The sequence below is a fragment of the Natrix helvetica genome, assembly GCF_964273705.1.
Source record: "Natrix helvetica genome assembly, chromosome: 6".
NCBI lineage: Eukaryota > Metazoa > Chordata > Lepidosauria > Squamata > Natricidae > Natrix > Natrix helvetica.
In genome coordinates, this window is record NC_138553.1 from 74,491,025 (window position 1) to 74,515,680 (window position 24,656).

At 43.2% G+C, this 24,656-nt stretch overlaps 1 protein-coding gene across 4 annotated transcripts in view; it reads left to right on the forward strand.

Moving 5' to 3' along the window:
• PRR5 (proline rich 5) overlaps positions 1–24,656 on the forward strand; it is an 86,242-nt gene that overhangs the window by 30,817 nt on the left and 30,769 nt on the right. For 2 of the 4 annotated variants that reach the window (XM_081957038.1, XM_081957039.1), the window contains one exon: positions 11,016–11,129. In XM_081957038.1, the coding sequence (XP_081813164.1) occupies positions 11,026–11,129 (104 nt within the window). In that variant the 5' untranslated portion in view covers positions 11,016–11,025. Of the gene's footprint in view, positions 1–10,579; positions 11,130–24,656 lie in introns of those variants that run through there. The other 2 variants (XM_081957037.1, XM_081957040.1) reach the window with 1 other exon arrangement.

Genomic DNA, 24,656 nt, shown 5'->3' on the forward strand with positions numbered 1-24,656 from the left:
CAATCTTTCCCAGCATTAGGCTCTTCTCCAGGGAGTCCTTCCTTCTCATTAGATGGCAAAAGTATTGGAGTTTCATCTTCAGGATCTGGCCTTCTAAAGAGCAGTCAGGGTTGATCTCCTCTAGGACTGACCGGTTTGATCGCCTTGCAGTCCAAGGGACTCGCAGGAGTCCTTCTCCAGCACCAGAGTTCAAAGGCCTCCATTCTTTGGCGCTCGGCCTTTCCTATGGTCCAAGTTTCACAGCCATACATTGCAACTGGGAAAACCACAGCCTTGACTATACGCACTTTAGTTGGCAGGATGATGTCTCTGCTTTTGCTAAATCAGTATCAGTGACCTGAAGTAAATCATGACCTGTGTAGAAATACCTTGCTTTTTATTCTTTATAAAAGCAAACCAGAAGAAGTCCAGAGCGCCAACTGTGATGGAGAGAAATAAGCCTGCTCATATCTCCTTTGGAAGCCATGGGAATATTATGGGAGAGAGTCAGCACCAAGAATAAGTCAGAATTAGAGGAAAGAAAAGAAGTTTAAATGACATCAAAGGACAGTTTAAGGTAGGAAGGAACTCCTCCATGTTCCGGGCTTCTGGTCTTCATATGAGGCTGAACTGGAATAAGAAGCCCTGTGTGATTCAGGAAGATGGATTAGATGTGGGCCAAGGACATTTACTCCAAAGCCATTGGATCTTCACTTAGCAGCTCTCCAGAGTATTGGCCTGGAGGATCTGCTGTACTTTACAACATTTAAAAGATCTTTGAATTAAAATCAAGGACAACTGTGGAAAAAATCCAGAGAGCTTTGAGTTTTACAGAACTTTTAATGACAGAAAGAAGGCAGCCTTGGTATCTTGGCCGAGATAAGGACATGGCCTTGAGAAATGTCTCATTGATCCTGCATCCTCCTAAACAGGATTAAATTGTTTAGAAGACTCTATGGCAGTAGGTCAAAATGACCTCAGCAAAAATCTGCCTGATCAGGAGCCTAAATTTTGTTCACCCAAGATTGGGCAATCTCCATTCAACGGGTGAAATGTATCACTTGAAGCCATTCAAGTTCATATCGCCAGCCCTTTCAAGCCAAGATGAAACACGATCTGAGGATTTATCTCCCACAGGGGATTAGGGTAGATGACCTTCAAAATTCCTTCTGATCTAGGATTTCAGGATAGCAAAAATGCCCGATGTGATTTTAGGCAGAAATCAGAATAGGAATAGGAATGGAATGGATTGGATTGGATTGGATTCTTTATTGGCCAAGGGTGACACACAAGGAATTTATCTTTGGTGCAGATGCTATCAGTGTACATAAAAGATACATTTGTCACGGACCATAAGGTACAACACTTAATGATAGTCATAGGATAGAAATAAGCAATCAAATCATACTAGGAAACAAACAATACAAATTGTAAGGATACAAGCAACAAAGTTACAGTCATACAGTCATAAATGGGAGGAGATGGGTGATAGGAACGATGAGAAGATTAATAGTAGTGGAGTCTTAGTGAATAGTTTGACAGTGTTGAGGGAATTATTTGTTTAGCAGAGTGATGGCGTTTGGGGAAAAACTGTCCTTGTGTCTAGTTGTTCTGGTGTGCAGTGCCCTATAGCGTCGTTTTGAGGGTAGGAGTTGAAACAATTTAGGACCAGGATGTAAATATTTTCACAGCCCTCTTTTTGACTCGTGCAATATACAGGTCCTCAATGGAAGGCAGGTTGGTAGCAATTGTTTTTTCTGCAGTTCTAATTATCCTCTGAAGTCTGTATCTGTCTTGTTGGGTTGCAGAACCAAACCAGACAATTATACAGATGCAGACACATCCAGGACATTAATGCCTCTATTTATTTTTTAAAAGTGAGGAAGAACACTCAAAAATATCAATCCTTTCTCTTCCTGCAGATCTCATTGTAGAAGCTAAAAACAATGGCCATGCTTCTTCCCCAAAATGTTTGCTGTCTCCCACTAGATGGCTAATTTGTCCTTGTGCTTTATCGTTCATCCAGATTTGATTCTAAAAAATAGAGTAAATCTTGTTTCAATCTGATTGCGCAAATCTATTGTTGTTGCATTTAACAACTACAGCAGATATCAGTTAGGTTCCCTTCCCCGCAACTATTGAATATTTCTGCTTGCTTTTTCTCAAGAACTTAGTTGTGACTTCGGTTAAGCACAAGAATCCTGGCTAGTAGACTCTTTAAAATTAGATAGACAATAACATATTCAAATCTTTAACAAGATAAGAAATTTGAAGGGTGGGATTTAAATTTATTAATTACCAATCAATCCATTTTGCAACGATTACAGACCGTTTTTATGTCATTCTTATTATTTTGTGTTTTCTTCCATTTACATTTCCTTAATAGTAATTTTTAGTAAGGGGATCGGGTGGCTCAGTGGTTAAGATGCTGAGTTTGTCGATCAGAAAGGTCGGCAGTTCGGCGGTTCGAATCCCTAGCGCCGTCTAAGGGAGTGAGCTCCCATTACTTGTCCCAGCTTTTGCCAGCCTAGCAGTTCGAAAGCATGTAAAAATGCAAATAGAAAAATAGGGACCACCTTTGGTGGGAAGGGAACAGCGTTCCATGCCCCTTCAGCGTTTAGTCATGCTGGCTACATGACCACGGAGACGTCTTCGGACAGCGCTGGCTCTTCGGCTTTGAAACGGAGATGAGCACTGCCCCCTAGAGTCAGGAACGACTAGCACATATGTGCGAGGGGAACCTTTACCTTTAATAGTAATTTTGGTAAGGCTTAGTCTTTAAAGGAATCTAACTTTATTATCAGGCATCTCTTTATTGTTGCAATTATATGTCACCTTTGGTCTTAAGATATGGAACCGTTTATTATCCTCTTGCCAAGAACCAGAAAAGACAGAAAGCCAAGAGTGTCAGGCCTGGAAGCCATCTTTTGCATTGGTCCTTCAGGCCTGCCAGGTTTTCTGTTGTGGGAAAATGGAGGGGGGATTATATGGAGTATGGGAGATATATAGTCAAAATAACATTCCTTTCTCAGAGAGTCAAGGACATCTTGCCCTGTACCAGGAAGGGCGTGACTAGAAGGCATCTCAGATTGGGATGGTGGCTGACCGGACCAGGTGATGGACATGTGGGTGCTGGGCAGGGTCTTGGGACTTTCATTGGGGTGGGAAAAACCTGGAGCCTTTCAGATTCAGGTTTTCCCAGATGTGCCAATATGACATCTCTAATAAAATGGAACTTTGAGGAACTTTAAGCCTCTGAGTCTTTTTTTAATTGGGGGTGTTACTTGGAACCCTGACAAAGAGAAAGAGCATGGCCTCTGTTCTTTCGTCCAAGTTTAATATTGCCACCACAATGGTCTCTGCCATTTTTAAATATGCAAAATTGAACTTGAAATAAGATACTGAGTCATTCCTGAAGGAAAGTCTGAACTTGCTGGACTTGAAATGAGAAAGTATTTGTTGTGGGATAGATAGATGACAGACAGACAGACAGACAGACAGACAGACAGACAGACAGACAGATAGATGATAGATAGATAGATGATAGATAGATAGATAGATAGATAGATAGATAGATAGATAGATAGATAGATAGATGATAGATGATAGATGGATGGATGGATGGAGATAGATAGATGATAGATAGATAGATAGATAGATAGATAGATAGATAGATAGATAGATAGATAGATAGATGATAGATGATGATAGATAGATAGATTGATAGATAGATAGATAGATAGATAGATAGATAGATAGATGATAGATAGATAGATAGATAGATAGATAGATAGATAGATAGATAGATAGATGATGGATGGATGGATGGATGTTGAATCTCCTTATTGAATGTAGAGAAGAACATTTTCTGAATGGAATTTTCTGTGCCTGGGATGCGTCTTCAACAAACTATTCAAGCAGAGGAATTCGCCAGAAGCGCCGCAAGAGGAATGGCTGGGAAATAGCGGAGCTCTGATGGGCTCTGTGAAAACCCAACTGGACACCCACTGCCAGGACCCTTCGGGTCAGAACTGTTCTGGAGAAACAGGTGAAAAAGAAGAAGCATCTCGACAACCAAAGAGGAACCGGCAATTCCTCGAAAGGTCTGAGATAACGTTCTTCAAACTGAGAGCGGAAGCGGCAGTGGCCATATTAATGACTGCTCTAAAGTGGGGGAAACCGGACCAAGCTATTTGACCAGGAGAGATATTGGAACAAAGTGTGGGACCTGGGTGAAAGAGTGATCAACCCAAGGTAAAGAAACTTTAAATTTGGATTAAAAAGAGACCCAGAGCAGAAATTAGGGGCTACTTGGCAGATTTAACAGAGAAAACAAAATGGGCAGAGATTAAAACAGAAAGCCCTAGAAGACTTTTATTCACAAATTTGGACTTGAAAACATTAAAAATAATAAAAGAATTCGGAGGGAATTCTTTTCTTTTGCTATCTTTTTCTATTTTTTGTGGAATAATACAGATTTTGACAGCTAGAACACATTGCTTACGACTGAGAGGGAGAAATCTACTAATGAAAAGAGGATACTACAAGACCTAATAGAAACTAACGGAGGAAAATAGAGCCCTAATCTAACCTTGACTGTTGCAAGAGAAGGATACTTTGAAGCTGTGTGAAATAACAAGGAGGATTTGTTTTTGCAACCGTGTTGTGGATTGGACTTACTGTTTTGGTGGAAGAGGAAAAGCAAATAAAAGTGGAATTGGACTTTAGAAATTGGAAATAAGAGAAGAAAAAAGAACCTTAAGTTTACGTAAATGTGATATAAAAAGTTTAAACAATTTGTTAAATTGATTAAGCAGACAATATGGAATTTTGGATGTATAATGATTTAATTGAGATGTTAAAAGATGCACGTGAAATGCTAAATGGGAAAAAACAGTGGAAACTCAGAGGGAACACCTAGAACAAGGAGAAGGAGAAAAGGAGAAAGAAAAGGGACTGAATGAAGAACAAGAAGATACTATGGAAGAAAAAGAGATTGAAAAAGAAAAATACTTAGATGTTGTACTGGGATTTACAGTTATTTACCAAAAGGAGACAAGGGGGAAGTGACCTCAAAAAAGGGAAAGTTAAACAGTAAAGGTGGGAATAATGGGGAAAGGCTGGGAAAAACCTGGGGAAAATTACCAAAACAATAGAATTAAAAAGGAGAAAAAAGATTGGAAAGAAAAAAAATATAGAAATTTCAAGAACAAGAAAAAGAAAAAAACTAGGTAAATGGATGGAGAGAAGAGAATATAAGAGAAGTGAAGTTCCTGAGAGACTAAGAAAAAATGGTTGAAAGGAGGAAAGAAAAGGATTTACTAGTAGATTAGAATGAAATTTGGTAAAGATACCCAACAGTATATATTCAATATGATGTAGGGTAATATATTAATATTATTACTTGTGGATAACTAATTAAGTGAAATGTTTACTATATAAAATTAAATTTGGGGATATATGTAAAACAAAATTACAGATGGAAATGATATGTTAAATTTGATTAATTTGGAGAGGCAAATAATGATATTGTTTATTTATTATATTATATATAGTCTATATATTTCAGAATATAAGAAATTTAAGAAATTAAAATTAAGTGGGAGAATATGGAATGAAAATAAGATGACTGAAATGTAAAATGAAAATATCATGTAAAATGAACTATGCATAATAGAAGATGTAAAGGGGGAAAAACCCGGACAACATTTTTTGTTTATAAAAGAAGTTAAAATATGTAACAAAAAATTGAAAAAACTTTGTTTTTTTAAAAAAACCTCTTTGAGCAGACAGGTGTTCTGACCTAGGCTTCCTGATACAGTAAAAAGCACATGCTTAGTCCCCAAAACCCTCTTTTTATTTCAAAGGCTGTGAATTATGTTCATTCACAGCCTGTAAAGAGTCACAAATAGTTTGTAAAGAGTCCGACAGTAGTCTGCCAAAGTCTTTCGGGATACGGCTGATAAGCACCCACCTTTACCTCCCTTGAAACACTGCCAAAGACCTAATTGGAAATTAGCTTTCAAGGCCACATGGAGCAAAGAGTCAAAACTGAGCTTCAGAATTTAAACCGACCTGAACGAACAAAGTTGCTTCCTGCAAAAGCTCACGTGCTTTTGCTCCTCCTTTATGTCCAATGGGAGGAGCCAATCACCTCCAAGCCTTACTCCTGAGTCATCCCTTTTGTCTTCACTGTTCTTGCCTTCTGGCAGCTCTGTGCATGCATGCACTAGAAACAGGCTCCCCCTGTTCCTCTGCCTCACTGATGTCCAACTCTGGAGGCTCCGGAGGCAGCACCTAACTCCCAGATGGCCCTGGCCACCTCTCTGCCTCCGACACAGCGTCCTTGTCCAAGCCTTCTCCTGACTCCAGGACTGGCCCATGTTCCTCCCCAACCTCCTCTCTGTCCAACTCTGCTGCCATCCCCACAGCCGCCAGCAAACCACAACAACAAGGGACATAGAATAAACGGAGAAACTCCTTGGAAATGCCAGAAAGGAAATAAGCAATGCAAATGTGAAACAATTCCCTTTAAGGATGCTCTAGAACAGTGTTTCTCAACCTTGGCAACTTGAAGATGTCCGGACTTCAACTCCCAGAATTCCCCAGCCAGCAAATTAAGTTCATTCACAGCCCGTAAAGAGTCACAAGTAGCAAATGCTGGCTTGGGAATTCTGGGAGTTGAAGTCCAGATATCTTCAAGTTGCCAAGGTTGAGAAACACTGCTTTAGAATGACCCATAACTGGGTCTTCTCCATCTGGTTCTCCACCCCTTCTCCATGTGGTAGATGGTTTTGAAAAGCCAAGCAGGTGATAGGAGTGTTAGGGGGGAGTTCCACCCTGAATTAACGAAGCGTGGATCGTGGCTTTTCCTGGTAGCATACTTTTGAAGACAAGCAAAAAATAAACCCGACGCAAGATCTAATAAAAACATTTTTACTATACAAGAAAATAAAAATACAAAAGTGCTAACTCAATTAACTACATTTTGGCAAAATCTATGTTGCCCACCCTCTTGGCAGACGAATGGAAGATCAGAAGAGAAAGTTAAGGAATGTGAATGAGCAGGCGCACTAAATCACTTGCAGATAAGAACTGTAGACCTGCGCAATAAATCTCAACACAGCTAGCAAACCAATTAATGCAGTGACAAGGAGACCAGGAAATCTCCAGATTGTAGGCTAAGAGAAGTGCTTGTCCACCCAATCACCAAACATCGTGCTCAGATCGGCTTACTATACTCTCACCACTTTGCTTTTTTTCCTTTGGGCAAATTAGATTATCCAATCATTTATACAATACAATACAATAGTAGAGTTGGAAGGGACCTTGGAGGCCTTCTAGTCCAACTCCCTGCCAAGGAGGAAACCCTATACCGTTTCAGACAGATGGCTATCCAACATCTTAAAGACTTCCAGTGTTGGGGCATTCACAACTTCTTGTGGCAAGCTGTTCCACTGATTAATTGTTCTAACTGTCAGGAAGTTTCTCCTCAGTTCTAAGTTGCTTCTCTCCTTGATTAGTTTCCACCCATTGCTTCTTGTTCTACCCTCAGATGCCTTGGAGAATAGTTGGACTCCCTCTTCTTTGTGACAGCCCCTGAGATATTGGAACACTGCTATCATGTCTCCCCTAGTCCTTCTTTCTCTTAAGCTAGACATACCCAGTTCCTGCAACCGTTCTTCATATGTTTTAGTCTCCAGTCCCCTAATCATCTTTGTTGCTCTTCTCTGCACTCTTTCTAGAGTCTCCACATCTTTTCTACATCGTGGCGACCAAAACTGGATGCAGTATTCCAAGTGTGGCCTTACCAAGGCCTTATCAAGTGGTATTAACACTTCACGTGATCTTGATTCTATCCCTCTGTTTATGCAGCCTAGAACTGTGTTGGCTTTTTTGGCAGCTGCTGCACACGGCTGGCTCATATTTAAATGGTTGTCCACTAGAACTCCATTTACTGCATCCATGGGTCAAAATGAAGGATAGCATCAAAGAGAATTTCCTGGTTTGGGTAGGAGGAGAGTCATATTATGACTGTTTTAATATAAGGCATTTGGGAAGTTTTGATAGCGGAGGAGAAGGAGTTGCCTTAGGACAGGGGTCGGCAACCTGTGGCTCTGGAGCCGCATGTGGCTCTTTCATCCCTCTGCTGTGGCTCCTTGTCGCCGGTCGGCTCCACAATTGGTAGGGCTTTCAGTTAGGACAGGTAGAGGAAAAAGGATGCCGTGCTAGGAGGAGACTCTATGGTGGTGGAACCGGACTTCCTGTCGGCTCCAGAATTGAAGGGGGAGGGGCTTCCGGTTAGGGCCTTTGTGTCCGAGATTTATTGTTTGTTTGATATGCCATCCGATTCCCAATGATTCTGGGTGGCTCAAAACAACTAAAGCAAGACAAAACTACATCCCATCACATACTTCTAATACAATTAAAATATTGAATATATTAAGTACAAGTAAAAAAACAAAAGATGATGAAAATAACTAACTGGGTAGAAACAAAGCAAAAGGGGCTTCACTTTCCCTGGCCAAAGGCCTGCCTGAGATCATCTAGTCTACAATAGTCTATAACAATGATAGCTAACCTCTTTGTCCTTATGTGTAGTGCGCATGCACACGCCCACACTTAGAATGCAATACATGTGCAACACTCCCCACGTGCCCCTGCATGTGTGACTCCTTACACTCCACCTGTCCCCCCACATGCATGCACAACTCCCCTGCACCCCATTTTGGGCCTAGCAGGCCTTCCTGAAGCCTCCTGAGACCAAAAAGTGGCCTTGGCGGGGGGGGGGTCATGCCACACACATCCACCATACACCATTTGGGGCCTAGCAGGCCTTCCTGAAGCCTCCTGAGACCAAAAAGTGGCCGTGGCGGGAGGGGCATGCCGCACACGTCCACCATACACCATTTTGGGTCTAGCAGGCCTTCCTGAAGCTTCCTGAGACCAAAAAGTGGCCGTGGTGGGAGGGGCATGCCACACACATCCACCATACACCATTTGGGGCCTAGCAGGCCTTCCTGAAGCCTCCTGAGATTAAAAAGTGGCCGTGGCGGGAGGGCATGCCGCACACATCCTCAGGGTGCTGTCGGCCAGACAGTATCGGCTGGCAACCCCCAGGGGGAGAGCCTTATCTGTGGGAGCGCCTTCCCTCTGGAATGAGCTGCCCCCAGAGCTTCACATAATCCCCGACCTCCGGTCCTTCCGACGCGCCCTAAAAAGTTGGTTTTTCCAGCAAGTGGGTCTGGCCTGTTAATTTTATCTAATTTTTTAAATGTTATTGTTATATTAATTGGATTTGTTTTTTTTTTGTTTTTTTTGGGATACTTATTTAATTTCCTTTTAACTTTTGTGATGTGTGTTTTTTGATGATGTACGCCGCCCTGAGTCCTTTGGGAGAAGGGCGGCATATAAATCCAATAAATCCAATCCCATATTCTGCTCCCAGAAGGAGCCTGTTCTGTTATTGGACAGCCTTTCCAACCTAAAAGACCCAGATCAGATTATGTCAAAAGAAACAAAGAGGGCGAGGGGCAATTCCCAGCCATTTAATATAGCAAATACCGTTAGGCTGATTGTGAGTCGTTCCTCAACAGCGGGCTGCCCTCTCTTACTAACATACGGACCCACAAAAGATATTTGTATGCTAATCTTTCCACCGAACAAAGCAATCATTTCTGAAGGAATTCAGTCCTTCTGCACTGAAGTAATGGTATTACCTGGAGCTAGAAAAGACATGGAATATCTTTCAGATTTTCTGGAAAGTGGACAGGTTGTTATGACCTGCAGAGAACCAGGTCTGCCTTTGAAATTGTGCCAGGGTTAAGGCTGCACCTGGAGCTGTGTATATATCCATGTTGTGGATGTTGCCTGTTCTTTTTCGGTGTACACATTTTCTTTGATCCCGAAAATCCTGTTGCTTCCTTGTGGTGCCTTATCAAATCAATGCTCATATTCAATAATAGGCTGGTTAACAACTTTATGCCCATTCTATAGAAACATTATAGAATAGGCCCTGTATGTTTCTTGGTCCTCTGCCTTCCTGTTTACATGAAAACGGAAAGTTTCAGAAAGTGGAATTCCTGCTGCATCCTTTATTTCCAGCTTTGCATAACAAAGAAAGTGAATGACCTAAAAAATGCCTGGAGTTCCAAGTCAGATGATAATGTAACTTTTGCGATTTATGTACTCCAGCTTGCAAGCGTGTCCCTTCCCATATTTAGATATAGGACCCTTGCTGTAAATCTGCATCCCAATTTAGGAAGCCTGGAGGAATGTGAGCCCCCGGGGCCGTAGGACATCTTCCGAATAGCTTTTGCCCCCCCAAAAAATGAGGTTGTCTCTTTAAACAGGTGAGTTTAGATGAGGCTTATTCGCCCTTTTTCAGCTCAGGCATCCAGCAGCTGAGTTATTCTTTGCCCCAGAGGAAAAGAGTCTGTGTTGTAATGTGGCAAAGTTTCAGCGGTTGCGAAACTTTGCTGTGAAATTTCCATACGTCATATTTTGTGGGTAGCTCTTCTTCCCCCCCACCCCACCCCGCCCCGAGCAGCTCCGTCTCTTGTTACAAAGAGGAGGAGGAGGAGGGGCCATCTGTGCATTCAGTGAAAGAAATGTTTACTATGGCAGGTGGAACATTTGGGCTGAATGAATCTCCATCTGTTGAGGGCCAGGAGAGAGAAACGTGGTGATTCCTTGGCTGGGACAAAAAGGGCCAGAAAGAAGAAGAAAGCAGCACCAACCCATCGCCACGATTTAAGCGGGCTGTGGAATGTCAGAATTGCTCAGATTAAAGGATTTGTCTTCTTGCTGGCGGAGGACTGTTCTCTAGAGACTGGTTCTCTTTCCTTTGTTTTGTTTTTCTTTCCTGTTGGTTTTCCTTTTTTTTTTCCTTTTTTAAGTTTCGCTTTTGAACGGCAGACGGAGAACTTCCCCCACCCTTTGGCTCAGCTGCGTTTGTCTGTGTGTGGTAAAAAGAGGATGGGGTTTCTCTAACCATCGCGCACAGTATCACCATTGACCATGAGGACTCTTCGCAGGTTGAAGTTCATGAGTTCGCCCAGCCTCAGCGATCTGGGCAAGAGAGAGGCAGCTGCCTTGGACGAGCGGGGGACTCAGCACCAGCGGGCCTGCTCCAATGCCACCTGGAACAGGTAGGGCTTGGCCTTCCTCTTCACCCTTTCCCCTCCCCTCCTCTCCCCTCCCCAGGAATTTTCCCACCAAAGCCCTCTCGAGAAACGAATTGCCACCCAACTTCGTGTGCTTTTGTTTCTGGTTGATTGATTCCCTTCTTCCCCCCCCCCCCCAAAGCTTCAGCCGAGTTTGCCCTTGCGGGGGGAAGATTTGGGATGGTTTTTAAAAAATGCTCGCCAGGATATCTACTCCTTTTTGCATTCCATTGGTCTTTGTTGGAAGAAAATAATAATAATAAGAAAATAATGTTGCATTTTGGAATGAGGAACATTGCAGGACTCTTGGTCATCATCTGTAATAAATACTGCCAGGGTGAACAAATTCAACATTTACGATCTCTCCAAAGTGTTTTGAAGCACAGAAGCAGTTATCTGCCTGTGACACTTTTTTCCAGAATTGCTTTGTTGTTGCGAGAAGAGGCATGTTGGCATTAAGGAGTTGCAGGCAGGTGCTTTGTTTGCTGACCCTCACACTTCCAAGTGCTTTTTGGAGAGCAGCTCAAAGTGTTGCACAGCACTATTAAGTATGCGAGTAGCTAGAAAGCAGAAGTAGTAGCTGGAAAGAAATGTTATGGAAAGAGTTGCGTTCCCCCCCCCCTACAACACACTGCTTTTCTTTCCTCATGCTGTAATTAAGACTTGCTTATTGCCAGGAACATCTATGGGGTGGGAGGTCAAAACACTGAAGAAAATAGCATGGCTGTGCAGCGAAAGCCTTGGCTCTTTTTTGTATGGATTGCACATGACACATGTTGAAAAGGGGCAGAACCTGTCCATTATCTTATTTTGATACACAAACAACAGACACCCTTGGTTATTTCCCAAATATTGAAACCTGCTTTTTCCTTTTCTTATTATCATTTCTCTTGTCTAGTTTAATTAACACTTAGTTTTTGACTTCTTTTGATTATTTCTGAATCGGAAGTAGAATCTGCCTTGTATGTACTATTGAGAATGTCCGTTGTATATCCAATCGGCATCAAGTTTAATACTTCCAATTTTTAATAATTGTAATGAGAATTAGAGAAGCCAGAGAAGGTTGCAGAATTCTTATCAATAGCTATTAGGAATTGTCTGGTTCTTCCCTTCGTGCTGTAAATTGTTAGTTGCTCATGGCTTTGGGATTTTCTCACAAGTTTAAAATTTCTTTGCATAGTTAGTGTACTGCATGCTGGCCTTTTACTGGGTTTGGTCTTGTATCATAAATAAAGGTTGAAATAGTTGACATTTTAATGGTTTGTTGTTCTTATTCTTTTCAATATTACCTGATTTGTACGTTTCACCAAGTCAGGTTTGGATTTGATTAATCTGGGTGTAGCATGTTTTGTGAACACAGAACCTGTGGTTTGAAAATTGGGATTTTCGGCACAGACTGTGCTTTGTTGTAGGGACGCTGGCTCAGTGGCTAAGACGCTGAGCTTGTCGTACAGAAAGGTCAGCAGTTTGCTGGTTCGAATCCTAGTGCCGCATAATGGAATGAGCTTCTGTTACTTGTCCCAGATTCTGCCAACCTAGCAGTTCGAAAGCACGTAGAAAAATAGGAACCACCTTTGGTGGGAAGGTAACAGCGTTCCATGCACCTTCAGCGTTTAGTTATGCCGGCCACATGATCACCGAGACGTCTTCGGACAGTGCTGGCTCTTTGGCTTTGAAACGGAGATGAGCACCACCCCGTAAAGTTGGGAATGACTAGCACATATGTACGAGGGAAACCTATACCTTTACCTGTCCTTTGTTGTTGAAGTAGTCTATGAAATGTGGCTAAATGAAGTAAGGCTAAAAGCCAGGGCCCTAACGTAGTAGCTCTTTGAAGCATTTATTTTGATGTCTATGGGGCACCCTACCATATCCATGTCTTTGGTTGGTCATAAGGGCAAGTGACCACAAGGGCACTGCAACATTGTAATTTTGAAACAGGTTTATATATAATTATGGGTTGTCTGTTGTAACTTTGAACATTCATTAAGGGACCTGTCATATCTTGTTGACTATCTGTAGTGTTTGTTTTAAAAACCTAGGCAAGTTTTTTTGCTGCATTAAGCATTGCTGAGAGCATCTACAGAGAACTTAAAATTCTTATATAGCCAGATTGAAAGAAATCTCTGAAAATCAGGCCAATCCAGGATCTATTCAAACATCATGCATAGGCTGCATAAACAGAAGAATAGAATCAAGATCACATGAAGTGTTAATGCCACTTTATAATGCCGTGGTAAGGACAAACTTGGAATACGGCATCCAGTTTTGGTTGACATGATGTAAAAAAGATGTGGAGACTCCAGAAAGAGTGCAGAGAAGAGCAACAAAGATGATTAAGGGATTGGAGGCTAAGACATATGAAGAATGGTTGCAGGAACTGGGTATGTCTAGTTTAATGAAAAGAAGGACTAGGGGAGACATGATAGCAGTGTTCCAATATCTCAGGGGTTGCCACAAAGAAGAGGGGGCCAAACTATTCTCCAAAGCACCTGAGGACAAGAAGCAATGCTTGGAAACTAATCAAGGAGAGAAGCAACTGAGAACTAAGGAGAAATTTCCTGACAGTTAGAACAATGAATCAGTGGAACAACTTGCCTCCAGAAGTTGTGAATGCTCCAACACTGGACGTTTTTAAGAAGATGCTAGATAACCATTTCTCTGAAGTGGTGTAGGGTATCCTGCTTAAGCAGGTTGGACTAGAAGATCTTCAAGGCCCCTTCCAACTCTGTTTTTCTAAATCATAAATTTCCTCCAGAAAATGAGATTTGCAAATTGTTGGCTGCAAGCTAAGGTATAAGAGATCAGGGAGTAATTCTGAAGGAGACTCCCTTAAAGGAAGGCGAATTAGCGTTTATGATTCACCAAGATTAAAGGTTAATCACTTTCTTTTCATCCTCTGACTGAAAGAACTGAAATTCCTTTTAAGGAATCCAGAGAGCTCTTGGCCAATGGCCACGTTGCCTGGGAATTCTGGGAGTTGAAGTCCACACATCTTGAGGCTGTCGCGATTCAGAGTCACTGCTTTGGAATGTTACTTTTCAACTAAGTTTTTAAAAACTAAGCATGTTGTAGTTCAAGATCAGAATGGGCTTTCAAGAGTGAAGTAAAATTCATTGAGAAGCTCCATTGAATTAGAAAGGATGATGGTTGAGGAATATTATTCAACACTTAGTTGACTTTCTCACGGTCTGTTGCTAGTGTTATGCAGGATTTTTTTTTTGCAGTTGCTCTCCTTCTGAATGTTTCTTCCCACCATTTTGTGAAGAAATGGAGAGTCAGTTTGGCCTAGCGCCAAGATGGCGAACCTATGGCACGCGTACCACAGGTGGCATGCGAAGCCATTTGTGAGGGCACATGAGGCGCATGTGCGCACTGGCCAGCTGACTTTAGCCTCTTTTTCTGAGGCCATTTTTCACCCTCCCCAGGCTCCAGAGGATTTATAGGAGCCTGGGGAGGGCGAAAACAGCCTCCACCCACCTCCCGGAGGCTCTCCGGAGGCTTCCTGGAGCATCAAAACCATCGGGCTGGTTTTTTGTGCTCCAGAGGCTTCAGGGGTGCTCCTGAAGCCTCTGGAGCACAAAAAACCAGCCCAATGGGCAAACCGGAAGTTCGGGAACGGACTTCCGGTTTGCTTGTAGGGTTGTTTTTCATCCTCCGGAGTCTTCAGGGAAGCCTCCGGAAGGCCCCTGAAGGCTCGGGAAGGCTTAAACCGGCCCTGCGAGCAAACCGGAAGTCCATTCCCAAACTTCTGGTTTGCCCGCGGGGCCGTTTTTTTTGCACTCCGGAGCTTTCAGGGAAGCTCCTGAAGCCTCCGGAGGGCCTCCGGGTGGAGGGAGAGGCTGTTTTCGCCTTCCCCAGGCTCCTATAAAGCCCTGGAGCTTGGGGAAGGCGAAAAAAGTATGCAAAAAGGGGGGGGGGGAGCCTGTCATGCGTGTATGCATGCTGGGGGTTGCACATTGCATTATGGGTGCAGCCCACCTGTGCACGATCCCTCTGCGCTCCCCCTGCTTTTGGCACGTGCGCCAAAAAAGGTTCGCCATCGCTGGCCTAGTGGTTAAGGCACCAGGCTGGAAAGTAGGAGATCGTGAGTTCAAGTCCCACGTTAGTATCAAAAGCCAGCTGATGGAAAGGAAAGGAAAAGGAAGAAAAAAAGGGGAAAAAATCTGAGACAGCAGAAGAACCAACCATATCAGCTTGGAAATTCCATTTTCCCAGGATCATCAAAGGGAAAAAAATCAAGTTGCATCATTTTTTTCAATAACCATTACAAATACTTGGGCCATATTTGAATGCAACAAAACTATGCGCACTTAGAACTGTTAGCCTTTTTATGAGGTTGAACCACATAAGTTAAGTCTCTCTCTCATAGTAAATATTGTGCATTTCTCCCAGCAAAAATGTTTGTTTCAATAAAACCTCTTAACTGAGGACTTACTTGCATGATGCAAGATCTTAATCTGTATCTAGATGAACATATATGTTTAGGAAATCTTAACCTTTATCCTGTGCCATTTACCCTTTGTTTTTGACAGCAAATTGTTTGACAGCATTCATAAGTAGGTCACAATTCCCTCCATGTTATGACAGTTGTGGTGTAATCACCACACCCAAAGGTGTACCTTCAAACCTTCCTCATAATTTTGAGTGAGTAAGCCACTCAGTCTATGGAGTTCATCAGACATTGGACGGCTATAAAAGAAACTATAAACTTTATTGGCTTTTAATGTTAGATTTATGAATGTGAAAGTTCTTCGCCACTCAGTACTTAAAGGAAACATATTTCAATCTGTCATCACAAAACACCTAGATAGCTTTTTTTTTTTTACGATTCTATGAATTGTTGCCAAAATCTTCTTTGAATATTTGTCCTCTGAGGTTAGTGATATTTCATTTCATCGTGTCCAGTGTCACCATAGCATAGCATCATAGTCATAACATAATAAATCTGTTCATATTCAAGGTGCCACACCACTCAGTGAAGTAATATATCATTGCTAGTTAGCGCTTCCAAACATTGTACTTTTGTAGTAATATTGGTTATTTTCTAATGAGCTTATGATGGCCTCACATAGGTTGTACGTGATGCTGAATAATAGAAAGCTTGTTAAATATTAATGTGATTGGGAAACTTATATTCCTCCATAAATTATTATTCTCATTAACATTAAACCAATAAAGTTTACAGTTTCTTTTATAGCCGCCCTCAGTAGGGTGAATTGTCCATTTATGGCTTCCTATGAAGAGTTAGGCTACACTATTTGCCAGGAAGATGATGAAATTATGATTAAGCCAACCAAGAATGAAAACTTGCATTTACATAAATTGCACAATGTAAGACTTTTTATTTGTTTCTTCCACTGGAATTTTACCTCAGAAGGAGTTTGGCAATACCCTTTCCAAATATGACTTTTAATAAAATGTGTTAGATCAGGGTTATCAAACTTGATTTTATTGAGGGCTACATCAGGGTTGGGTTTGACCTCAGGGGAACATGGCCAAAGCGGCCATGGTCAGCTCGACATCACTTGTGTGATCAAATGCCACTTTTGCTAGCAGTTTGTTTTGCTAGCCCTCTGCCAGCAAAAACGGAGTTCGTGAGGGCCGCATGTGGCCCAACCCAGGCTCTGTTTTTAGATGCGAAGGCCTTTTGCAGCCCTCTGCCAGCGAAAATGGAGCTCGGTAGGGCCGCACGTTGCCCTCTTCGTGCTCCGTTTTCGCTGGCAGAGGGCTGCAGGAGACCGTTGCAGCCGAAAATGGAGCCTGAGCTCTGCTTTCACTGGTAGAGTCGCTGCAAGCACCGTGGGGCAGATCTAACCAGTCTGCAGGCAGGATGTGGCCCACGGGCCTTGAGTTTGACACCCCTGTGTTAGATGAACAAGGTCCTGACAAACGTCTGATCTTTTGCCATCTCCTGCCCATTTGGTCTTGGTTTCAATGAAGGCAAACACGGACTCTTTGATTGATTGAACTTGTATGTATGTATGTATGTATGTATGTATGTATGTATGTATGTATGTATGTATTTGTGTTACAACCCCTGGTATGCCCAAATATGGGAGGGAGCTCACTACTCCCCCTTTCTGTCCTTCGGTTCATTACAGAGGACCATCCAGGCAGTAAACCAGGCAGTCTCCCTTTATTTATTTATCAGCACAACTACAACACACACACATACATACAAAACAACACATACAAAAAACTTTCCTCAATTTCGTCAAGCATGTCATTTGGTTACAGGTTTTTGTGCATCAATTTTTATAATTAGAAATAAAATCACTGGTTATCCATCAAACATGACTAAAAACATCACTATCATTGAGCATCCTGTGTTCAGGTTACCATTACTAATCCTTCATTTCAAACAAACCTTATTCCCTTAGATCCTTAATTATCTATTAAGCAACAATAAATCTTTGTAAAATTATAAAATCACCTATCTCTATCTATCGGTCTTACAAAAAATAAAAATAGCAGTACAAAAAAAAAAGATTTCCCATCGACTCGTATCATTACTTTCAATTAACCACAATGTCACCAATCAACCATAGAATATAGAATACTTATAATGTAACCTATTCAACTCCAGTAATAATTTTCCATTGTTAATCCAATTAGTTATTGAATATTTCAATTCATCTATGTATCAATTATTCATTGGTTGAACTTTTAAAGTGCATGTGACCCTATTGATATTTGAGTTCTGTACAAATGCTTTCCTGACTAATTTTAGTGTTTGCGCATGGGTGTGGTGAGCATGCCACTGCCAATGGTGAGGGAGGAGTTAACATGCCTTTGAAGCATTAGAAAGTGAATTGAAAGTCATTCTGGGTGAGGCTGATCACAGAAGGCCTTTTGGCAAACAAGTAGCCAGAATTACACTTTTCCACAAACGTATTAAGCCTTGTTCTTGTTGATGGCCTAAAATAACAATACAATAGCAGATTTGGAAGGGACCTTGGAGGTCTTCTAGTCCAACCCCCTGCCTAGGCAGGAAACCCTATACCGTTTCAGACAAATGGCTATCCAACATCTTCTTAAAGACTTCCAGTGTTGGGGAATTCACAACTTCTGGAGGCAACTTCTGTTCCACTGATTAATTGTTCTAACTGTCAGGAAGTTTCTCCTCAGTTCTAAGTTGCTTCTCACCTTGATTAGTTTCCACCCATTGCTTCTTGTTCTACCCTCAGGAAGCAATGGGTGGAAACTAATCAAATTGCGTCTGGAGGTTGTATCATTTAAGAGCCACAGGTCCGGATGTTTGTCTTCACCTCCCTCCATATCCGTCAAAACAGCACTTAAGGGAAGGATTAGACATCAGCACGGTTTCTTAATACCTCTGTCCATATTCGACTTGGGGTCGCACCTGGCTAGTTGCGCCTGGTTGAATAGGAGACCACCAGAAAATCCCCAAAAGCAGATGGTAGCAAGCCATCTCTATCACGTTTGTTGGTTTGTTTATTTATAATGTAGATTGCCGCCTATTCACCCGTGGCGACTCAAGGTGGCTCACCAAGTGTAAAACCCCATTTAAAACAGTAAAACTAATAAAAAGACTCCAATAAATTAATATAATAAAACCACCCCCTACCTCCTGCTCCAGCGACAGCAGATCACACGGGCCATTTAATGGGCTCCATCCCACTCTGGGTTTCGCAGGCCCGCTGGCACAACCAGGTCTTCAGCGCTTTCCGGAAGAGAATTAGAGTGGGGGGCCATTCTCATCTCTGTGGGGGCGGGGGTGATGTTCCAGAGAGAGAGAGAGAGAGTCACCATGGAGAAGGCCCTTCTTCTGGGTCCCACCAGGTGTATCTCCCTCAGGGATGGTACCCACAACATTCCCTATCTCCCTGCTCTGATGGGTTGGGTAGATGTGACCGGCAAGAGACGGTCCCTCAGATAACCTGGTCCCTAGCCATGAAGGGCTTTAAAGGTGACAACCAACACCTTGAATTGTACCCGGAAGTAAATTGGCAGCCAATGCAGCTCCTGCAGGAGGTAGTGCCCACCGGGGTCTGCACAAAACCATGTGGGCTACCGCATTTTGCAACAACTGGAGCATTTTGCACCGACGTTGGCAAGAAAACATGTCCATGCAGCTGAGCTCAGTTCAAGGGGGTCTTTCGCTTTTTCTAATTCCAGACACACACATACACCCTTCCATTGTCTGACATTTTGAAGAAGAATATACTGTGTTCAGTTTATTTCACTTAAAATTTCCTTTACGTTTGTTGGAAAGCTCAGGTGAGGCATAATTATATTGTGACCCATACAATTATTTGTGAACACGAATTAATGTTCCAAAAATCTTGTTTAGAGATATGGGTCCCCCCGAGTCATCTGAAAGGTACCAGCATGTGGGTTTAACATCCGAGAGAGACAGAGACAGAGACAGAGACAGAGACAGAGAGAAATTTGAGCTCCAAATTAGATTTCTTTGGATTACTTTCATTGAGCACTGAAAAAGGCACCTGCAGTCTAAATAGTTCGGCCATGGTTTCCTGTTACCAGAAAGACATTAAAACCATTGTTTTCAGGAGGCCTGAAATAGGATAGTACTTACCTGAATTTTCATTACTTCACAAAGTTGCAATCTTTGAGACTGGGAGTAAGAGAACATAGAAGATATTATGTTGAAGCAAGACTAAACCAATATACTGTACATCTATAATATATCTTACACTTATGGTTATTCTAAAGCCCTGCCTTTTCCATGGTTGTGAGCGGGTTCTCCTAATTGGCTTTTTTATTTTGACCTAACTAAGCTAAGGGACTCGGTGGCTCAGTGGCTAAGATGCTGAGCTTGTCGATCAGAAAGGTCGGCAGTTCGGCGGTTTGAATCCCTAGCACTGCATAACAGAGTGAGCTCCCGTTACTTGTCCAAGCTACTGCCAACCTAGCAGTTCGAAAGCATGTAAAAAAAAATGCAAGTAGAAGAGGAACCACCTTTGGTGGGAAGGTAACAGCGTTCTGTACGCATAAGCTGTTTAGTCATGCCGGCCACATGACCACGGAGACGTCTTCGGACAGCGCTGGCTCTTCGGCTTTCAAACAGAGATGAGCACCGCCCCCTAGAGTCGGGAACCACTAGCACATATGTGCAAGGGGAACCATACCTTTACCTAATCTTTAGTTGTGACAATATGGAACTCGTATCCAAGTCTTATCAAGTTCCCCTTAGTCCTCTTTTCTCTAGGATAAATTTGCATATGATTCCCCTCTCCTTATAGGTACGTGAATACCTAAAGGAACTTGGTCCCTCTCAAAATCACAAGAGACTTTAAGGCTACATAGTTGAAGAGAAAAGTGATGACATCCAAGAAACCAGATGGAGAGATAGCCTGGAGCCCCCCAAAGAGCTTTTTTCAACCCAGACCCCAGCCTGGTGTCGATGTGTTGGAACTCCCCAAATTATGAGAAGAGTTGGGAATTGACATGTAAAGGCCCTCAGATCTGTAGTTCCATTTTTATCATTGAAGTGTGCTTTTTTTCCATCTCTCTATTTCCCTGCTTCTTTCTTTGCTGCTCACTTTTGCAAAGTAATCCTACTCAACAGCTAGCAGAATTCCAAATTGGGGGTTGGGGGGGTTGTTGGGGGAAATAAGGCCAGAAGTAAGCCCCCATCTGTCAACTCGCGAAGCATCCCTGACCTGCTCTCGAGTTGCCATAGGCAGGGGGATGGGGAACCTAGCCTCGCAGCTGCAGCAAGGGAATTGCACTTCAGTCAAAGCAAAAGTACATTCCAGCCATCTCTATGTCAAGGCCATTTCCATGGTGACCCACAGTTGCCGGAGGGAGGGACTTCTACATCTTATTGTTGGAAGTTAAAACCAACCCCTCTCCTAGAGAAATGACATATTTTGAGAAATATTAAAAAGGCAGAATATTTCCCCTAAAAAGAGAAGTAGAAACTCAAGAGACTCAGCACCCTCACCTTTATGAATGAGCTATTAAGGCCTGAGCCTGACTATTCTATGTAACAAAGGTCCCCCCCCCACTTCAGCTCTGATGGGATTAAGGCATGGACAAGATAGTATTAGCCCTTTACCCATCTCATCACATGGAACCTGGGAAGATTACATCATCGTCCAGCAAGTCAAGCAAGCCTGGGAGACATCCTACAGAGTTGCCCCTGCATGGGCCATGGGAGTCTGACAACCAATTAGAATATAAGCTCAAGTTCAAAGCCCAGAGAGGGCACAAAACCAGGAACTTTCAGCGTCTCCGCCCTTTTCTGTTCAGGAGCTCAAGCCATGTGATCCTGTCCACCATTAAACCATCTTTCCAAGCAGCCTCCATGTTTCCAGTGTCTTTGCCCCCACTTGGAACTGAACCCAGAAAGACATTTCTTCCAACAATGGGAAATTGCTTCCTTGGGGAATGTGACTGATGATACACCTTGCGGGGAGGGGGGAACAGGGTTGGAGCCGAGGCGTGAATTAAGTGAGGTCAGAGTTGGCTTCGCTTGGAAAAATAGCTGGATTTCTTTTGAAGCTTGGCTCGAGGCTCATGATTTAATGAGGGCATCGGTGGGAACTGTGACACCATCCCTGTCTTACCACAAATTCTCATTTCAGTGCTTTGAAACGGAAGCGACAAAGCTCCATTAGCAGCCAAAGACAATGCCCTGGAAGAAAAGGGAATAATTTATTCTATAATGAAACTGGAAGGTTAAAATCTGAGTTTTGCTCAATCATGCAGGTCGTTTGAGTTTTCTGCATTGGCTCAGAGCGTGAGTCCTGTAAGTCGTTAAGGGGAAGAAATTTGGTGACAAAACTACTGAGACCTGACAATTTTCTCTCAGTTTTTGAAGATAAGGAGAACCTCCTAGTAAGAGAGAGCAAGAACTGCATGCTAGGGATTCAACATCTAAATATTAGGAAAGGAACAGAGAATTCATTTCATCATCAGAGACCCAGAGATTACAAACTTGCTTTGCCTGTTTCCCTCCATTATTAAGCCTTTTGTTGACTAGCCAAGTTGTTAGGAGGACTTGCAAATATTGAACCTCTGGGTTTGCTTGCTAATTCATCACTGTCTTCCAGGGACGCGGTGGCTCAGTGGCTAAGACGCTGAGCTTGTCGATCAGAAAGGTCAGCAGTTCGGCGGTTTGAATCCCTGGCGCCACGTAACCGAGTAAGCTCCCATTACTTGTCCCAGCTTCTGCCAACTTAGCAGTTCAAAAGCACGTAAAAAATGCAAGTAGAAAAATAGGAACCACCTTTGGTGGGAAAGTAACAGCGTTCCGTGCTCCTTCGACATTTAGTCATGCCGGCCACATGACCACGGAGACGTCTTTGGACAGCGCTGGCTCTTCGGCTTGGAAACGGAGATAAGCACCACCCCTTCGAGTCGGGAACGACTAGCACATATGTGCAAGGGGAACCTTTACGTATCCAGGCCTTTCACTGCTCACCTAAAAAACAAAACTTACCTGTGCTCCCCACTCACTGGCTAGGTTACTGGTAAAATTTCAGGATGGTGTTTCTAAGTGCAATCTCAACATTTCTTACAATAGCAATAGCACTTAGATTTATATACTGCTTCACAGTGCTTTAGAGACCTCTAAGCTGATTACCGAGTCAGCATATTGTCCCCAACTATCTAGGGTCCTTATTTTACCCACTTCAGAAGGATGGAGTCAATCTGGAGCCGGTGATAATCAAACTGCTGGCAGTCGGCAGAATTAGCCTGCAATACTGCATTCTCACCACTGCCCCACCACAGCAATCCTAGAAGGATTTCTCCTCTTCCAGCTTTTCTCATCTTCTGCCTATAAAATCTCACACAGAGAATCCTTGACTTATGTCCCATTCATTTAACATTTGTTTTGAGGCTACAATGGGGCTGTAAAAAATGACGTATGATCAGTCCAAAGTACTTAATACCGTTGTGGCATCCCCATGGTCACATGATCAGAATCTCGTTGCTTGGCAACCAACATGTACTTGTGACAGTTGCAATGTTTCAGGGCCACCATTTACCACCTTCTGGGACTTCTGACGAGCAAAGTCAATGGGGAAAGCTGATTTTTTTAATGACCATATGATTCACTTAACGACCACAGCGAAAAAGATAGCAAAATCAGTGTGACTCACTTAATGACTGCATCATCTAGTGATGGACATTCCAATCCCCATTATGGTCATACGTCAAGGACTAAAACTAATAGGAAATGGAAGAATTGCTAGAAAATTGTATTGGGGAGGGAGCAGTGGTGGGATTCAAATAATTTAACAACCGGTTCTCTGCCCTAATGACTAGTTGGGGGGTGTGTGGCCAGGAGGTGTGACAGGCAGCACTTGGCCTCCTGCACCCTCCTGGAAGCAAAAATGGGGTGTGGGAGGGACAGTGCCGTCCCCGTGCCCTGTTTTTGGCCTAATAGACCTTCCTGCAGCCTCCTGGGAGCAAAAACGGGCCATGGTGAGGGGCCACCCTGCACCCCATTTTGGGCCTAGTAGGCCTCCCTGCACTTACCTGGGAGCCAAAATGGGGTGTGTGTGGACACCTGGAAGGGGCAGGGCCAGCCAGCAATTTAACAACCTGTTTGCCCAAACCAGTCCGAACCAGCTGAATCCCACCACTGGAAGGGAGGATAGTCACCAGGATTGTGTCAAGTAACAAGCTTTGCAGGACCATAGGAAAATTGGAAGCTGTTGAAAATACGGTAGCCTTAAAGGCAGGAAAACTGATGTTTTGAGAATTGGGGGCCACAAGCTTGTTCAGTGAACGTATCATACAGGAGATTACAAGAAACAGAAAGCGTGGAGCTGGTTGTTTTGCCCTGTTTGGGGAAAAAAACAGTTTTATCTTGGGAACCAAAGCCCCTTGGATACAAGCGTTTCCATCTGTAATAAACCTAACCCTCCCCAGGCAGCCCTTTTCCCCAATCGCCGAATTTCCATTTGCCATGTCAATAGAAACGTGGAAGAGAAAGCAATAGTTCGCCTCCCAGATGCCTCCTGCTCTCAATTCCTCCTTGTTTTGCAGGAAAATAAAACAAAACTCTGCTTCTGAAAAGTTAGCTGTTTTGTCCTTGAACAACCACCTGAAAAACTGGAAGGCTGCGCTGAACCCACAAGTCCCCCCCCCTTATTGAAGACCTATGATTATCAAGCTGGCTGGACTAAATCTAAAGGTCTCTATCCTAGTTAGTCTTCAATCAGAACAGAGCTGGAAGGAACCTTAGAGGTCTTCTAGCCCAACCTCCTGCTCAAGCGGGTGACCCTATACCAGCGATGGCGAACCTTTTTTGCCTTGCGTGCCATAAGTGGGGGGAGCTCAGGGGGAGTCATGTGTGGGCGTGCCACACCCATAATGCAACGTGAGACACCCCCCCCCAGCGTGCATGCGTGCTTGACAGGTGCGACCCCCCATTTTTTGCATGCTTTTTTCGCCTTCCCCAGGCTCCAGAGGCTTCATAGGAGGCTGAGGAGGGCGAAAACAGCCTCCCCCGGAGGCCCTCTGGAGGCTTCAGGAGCTTTCCTGAAGGCTCCAGAGCACAAAAAATTG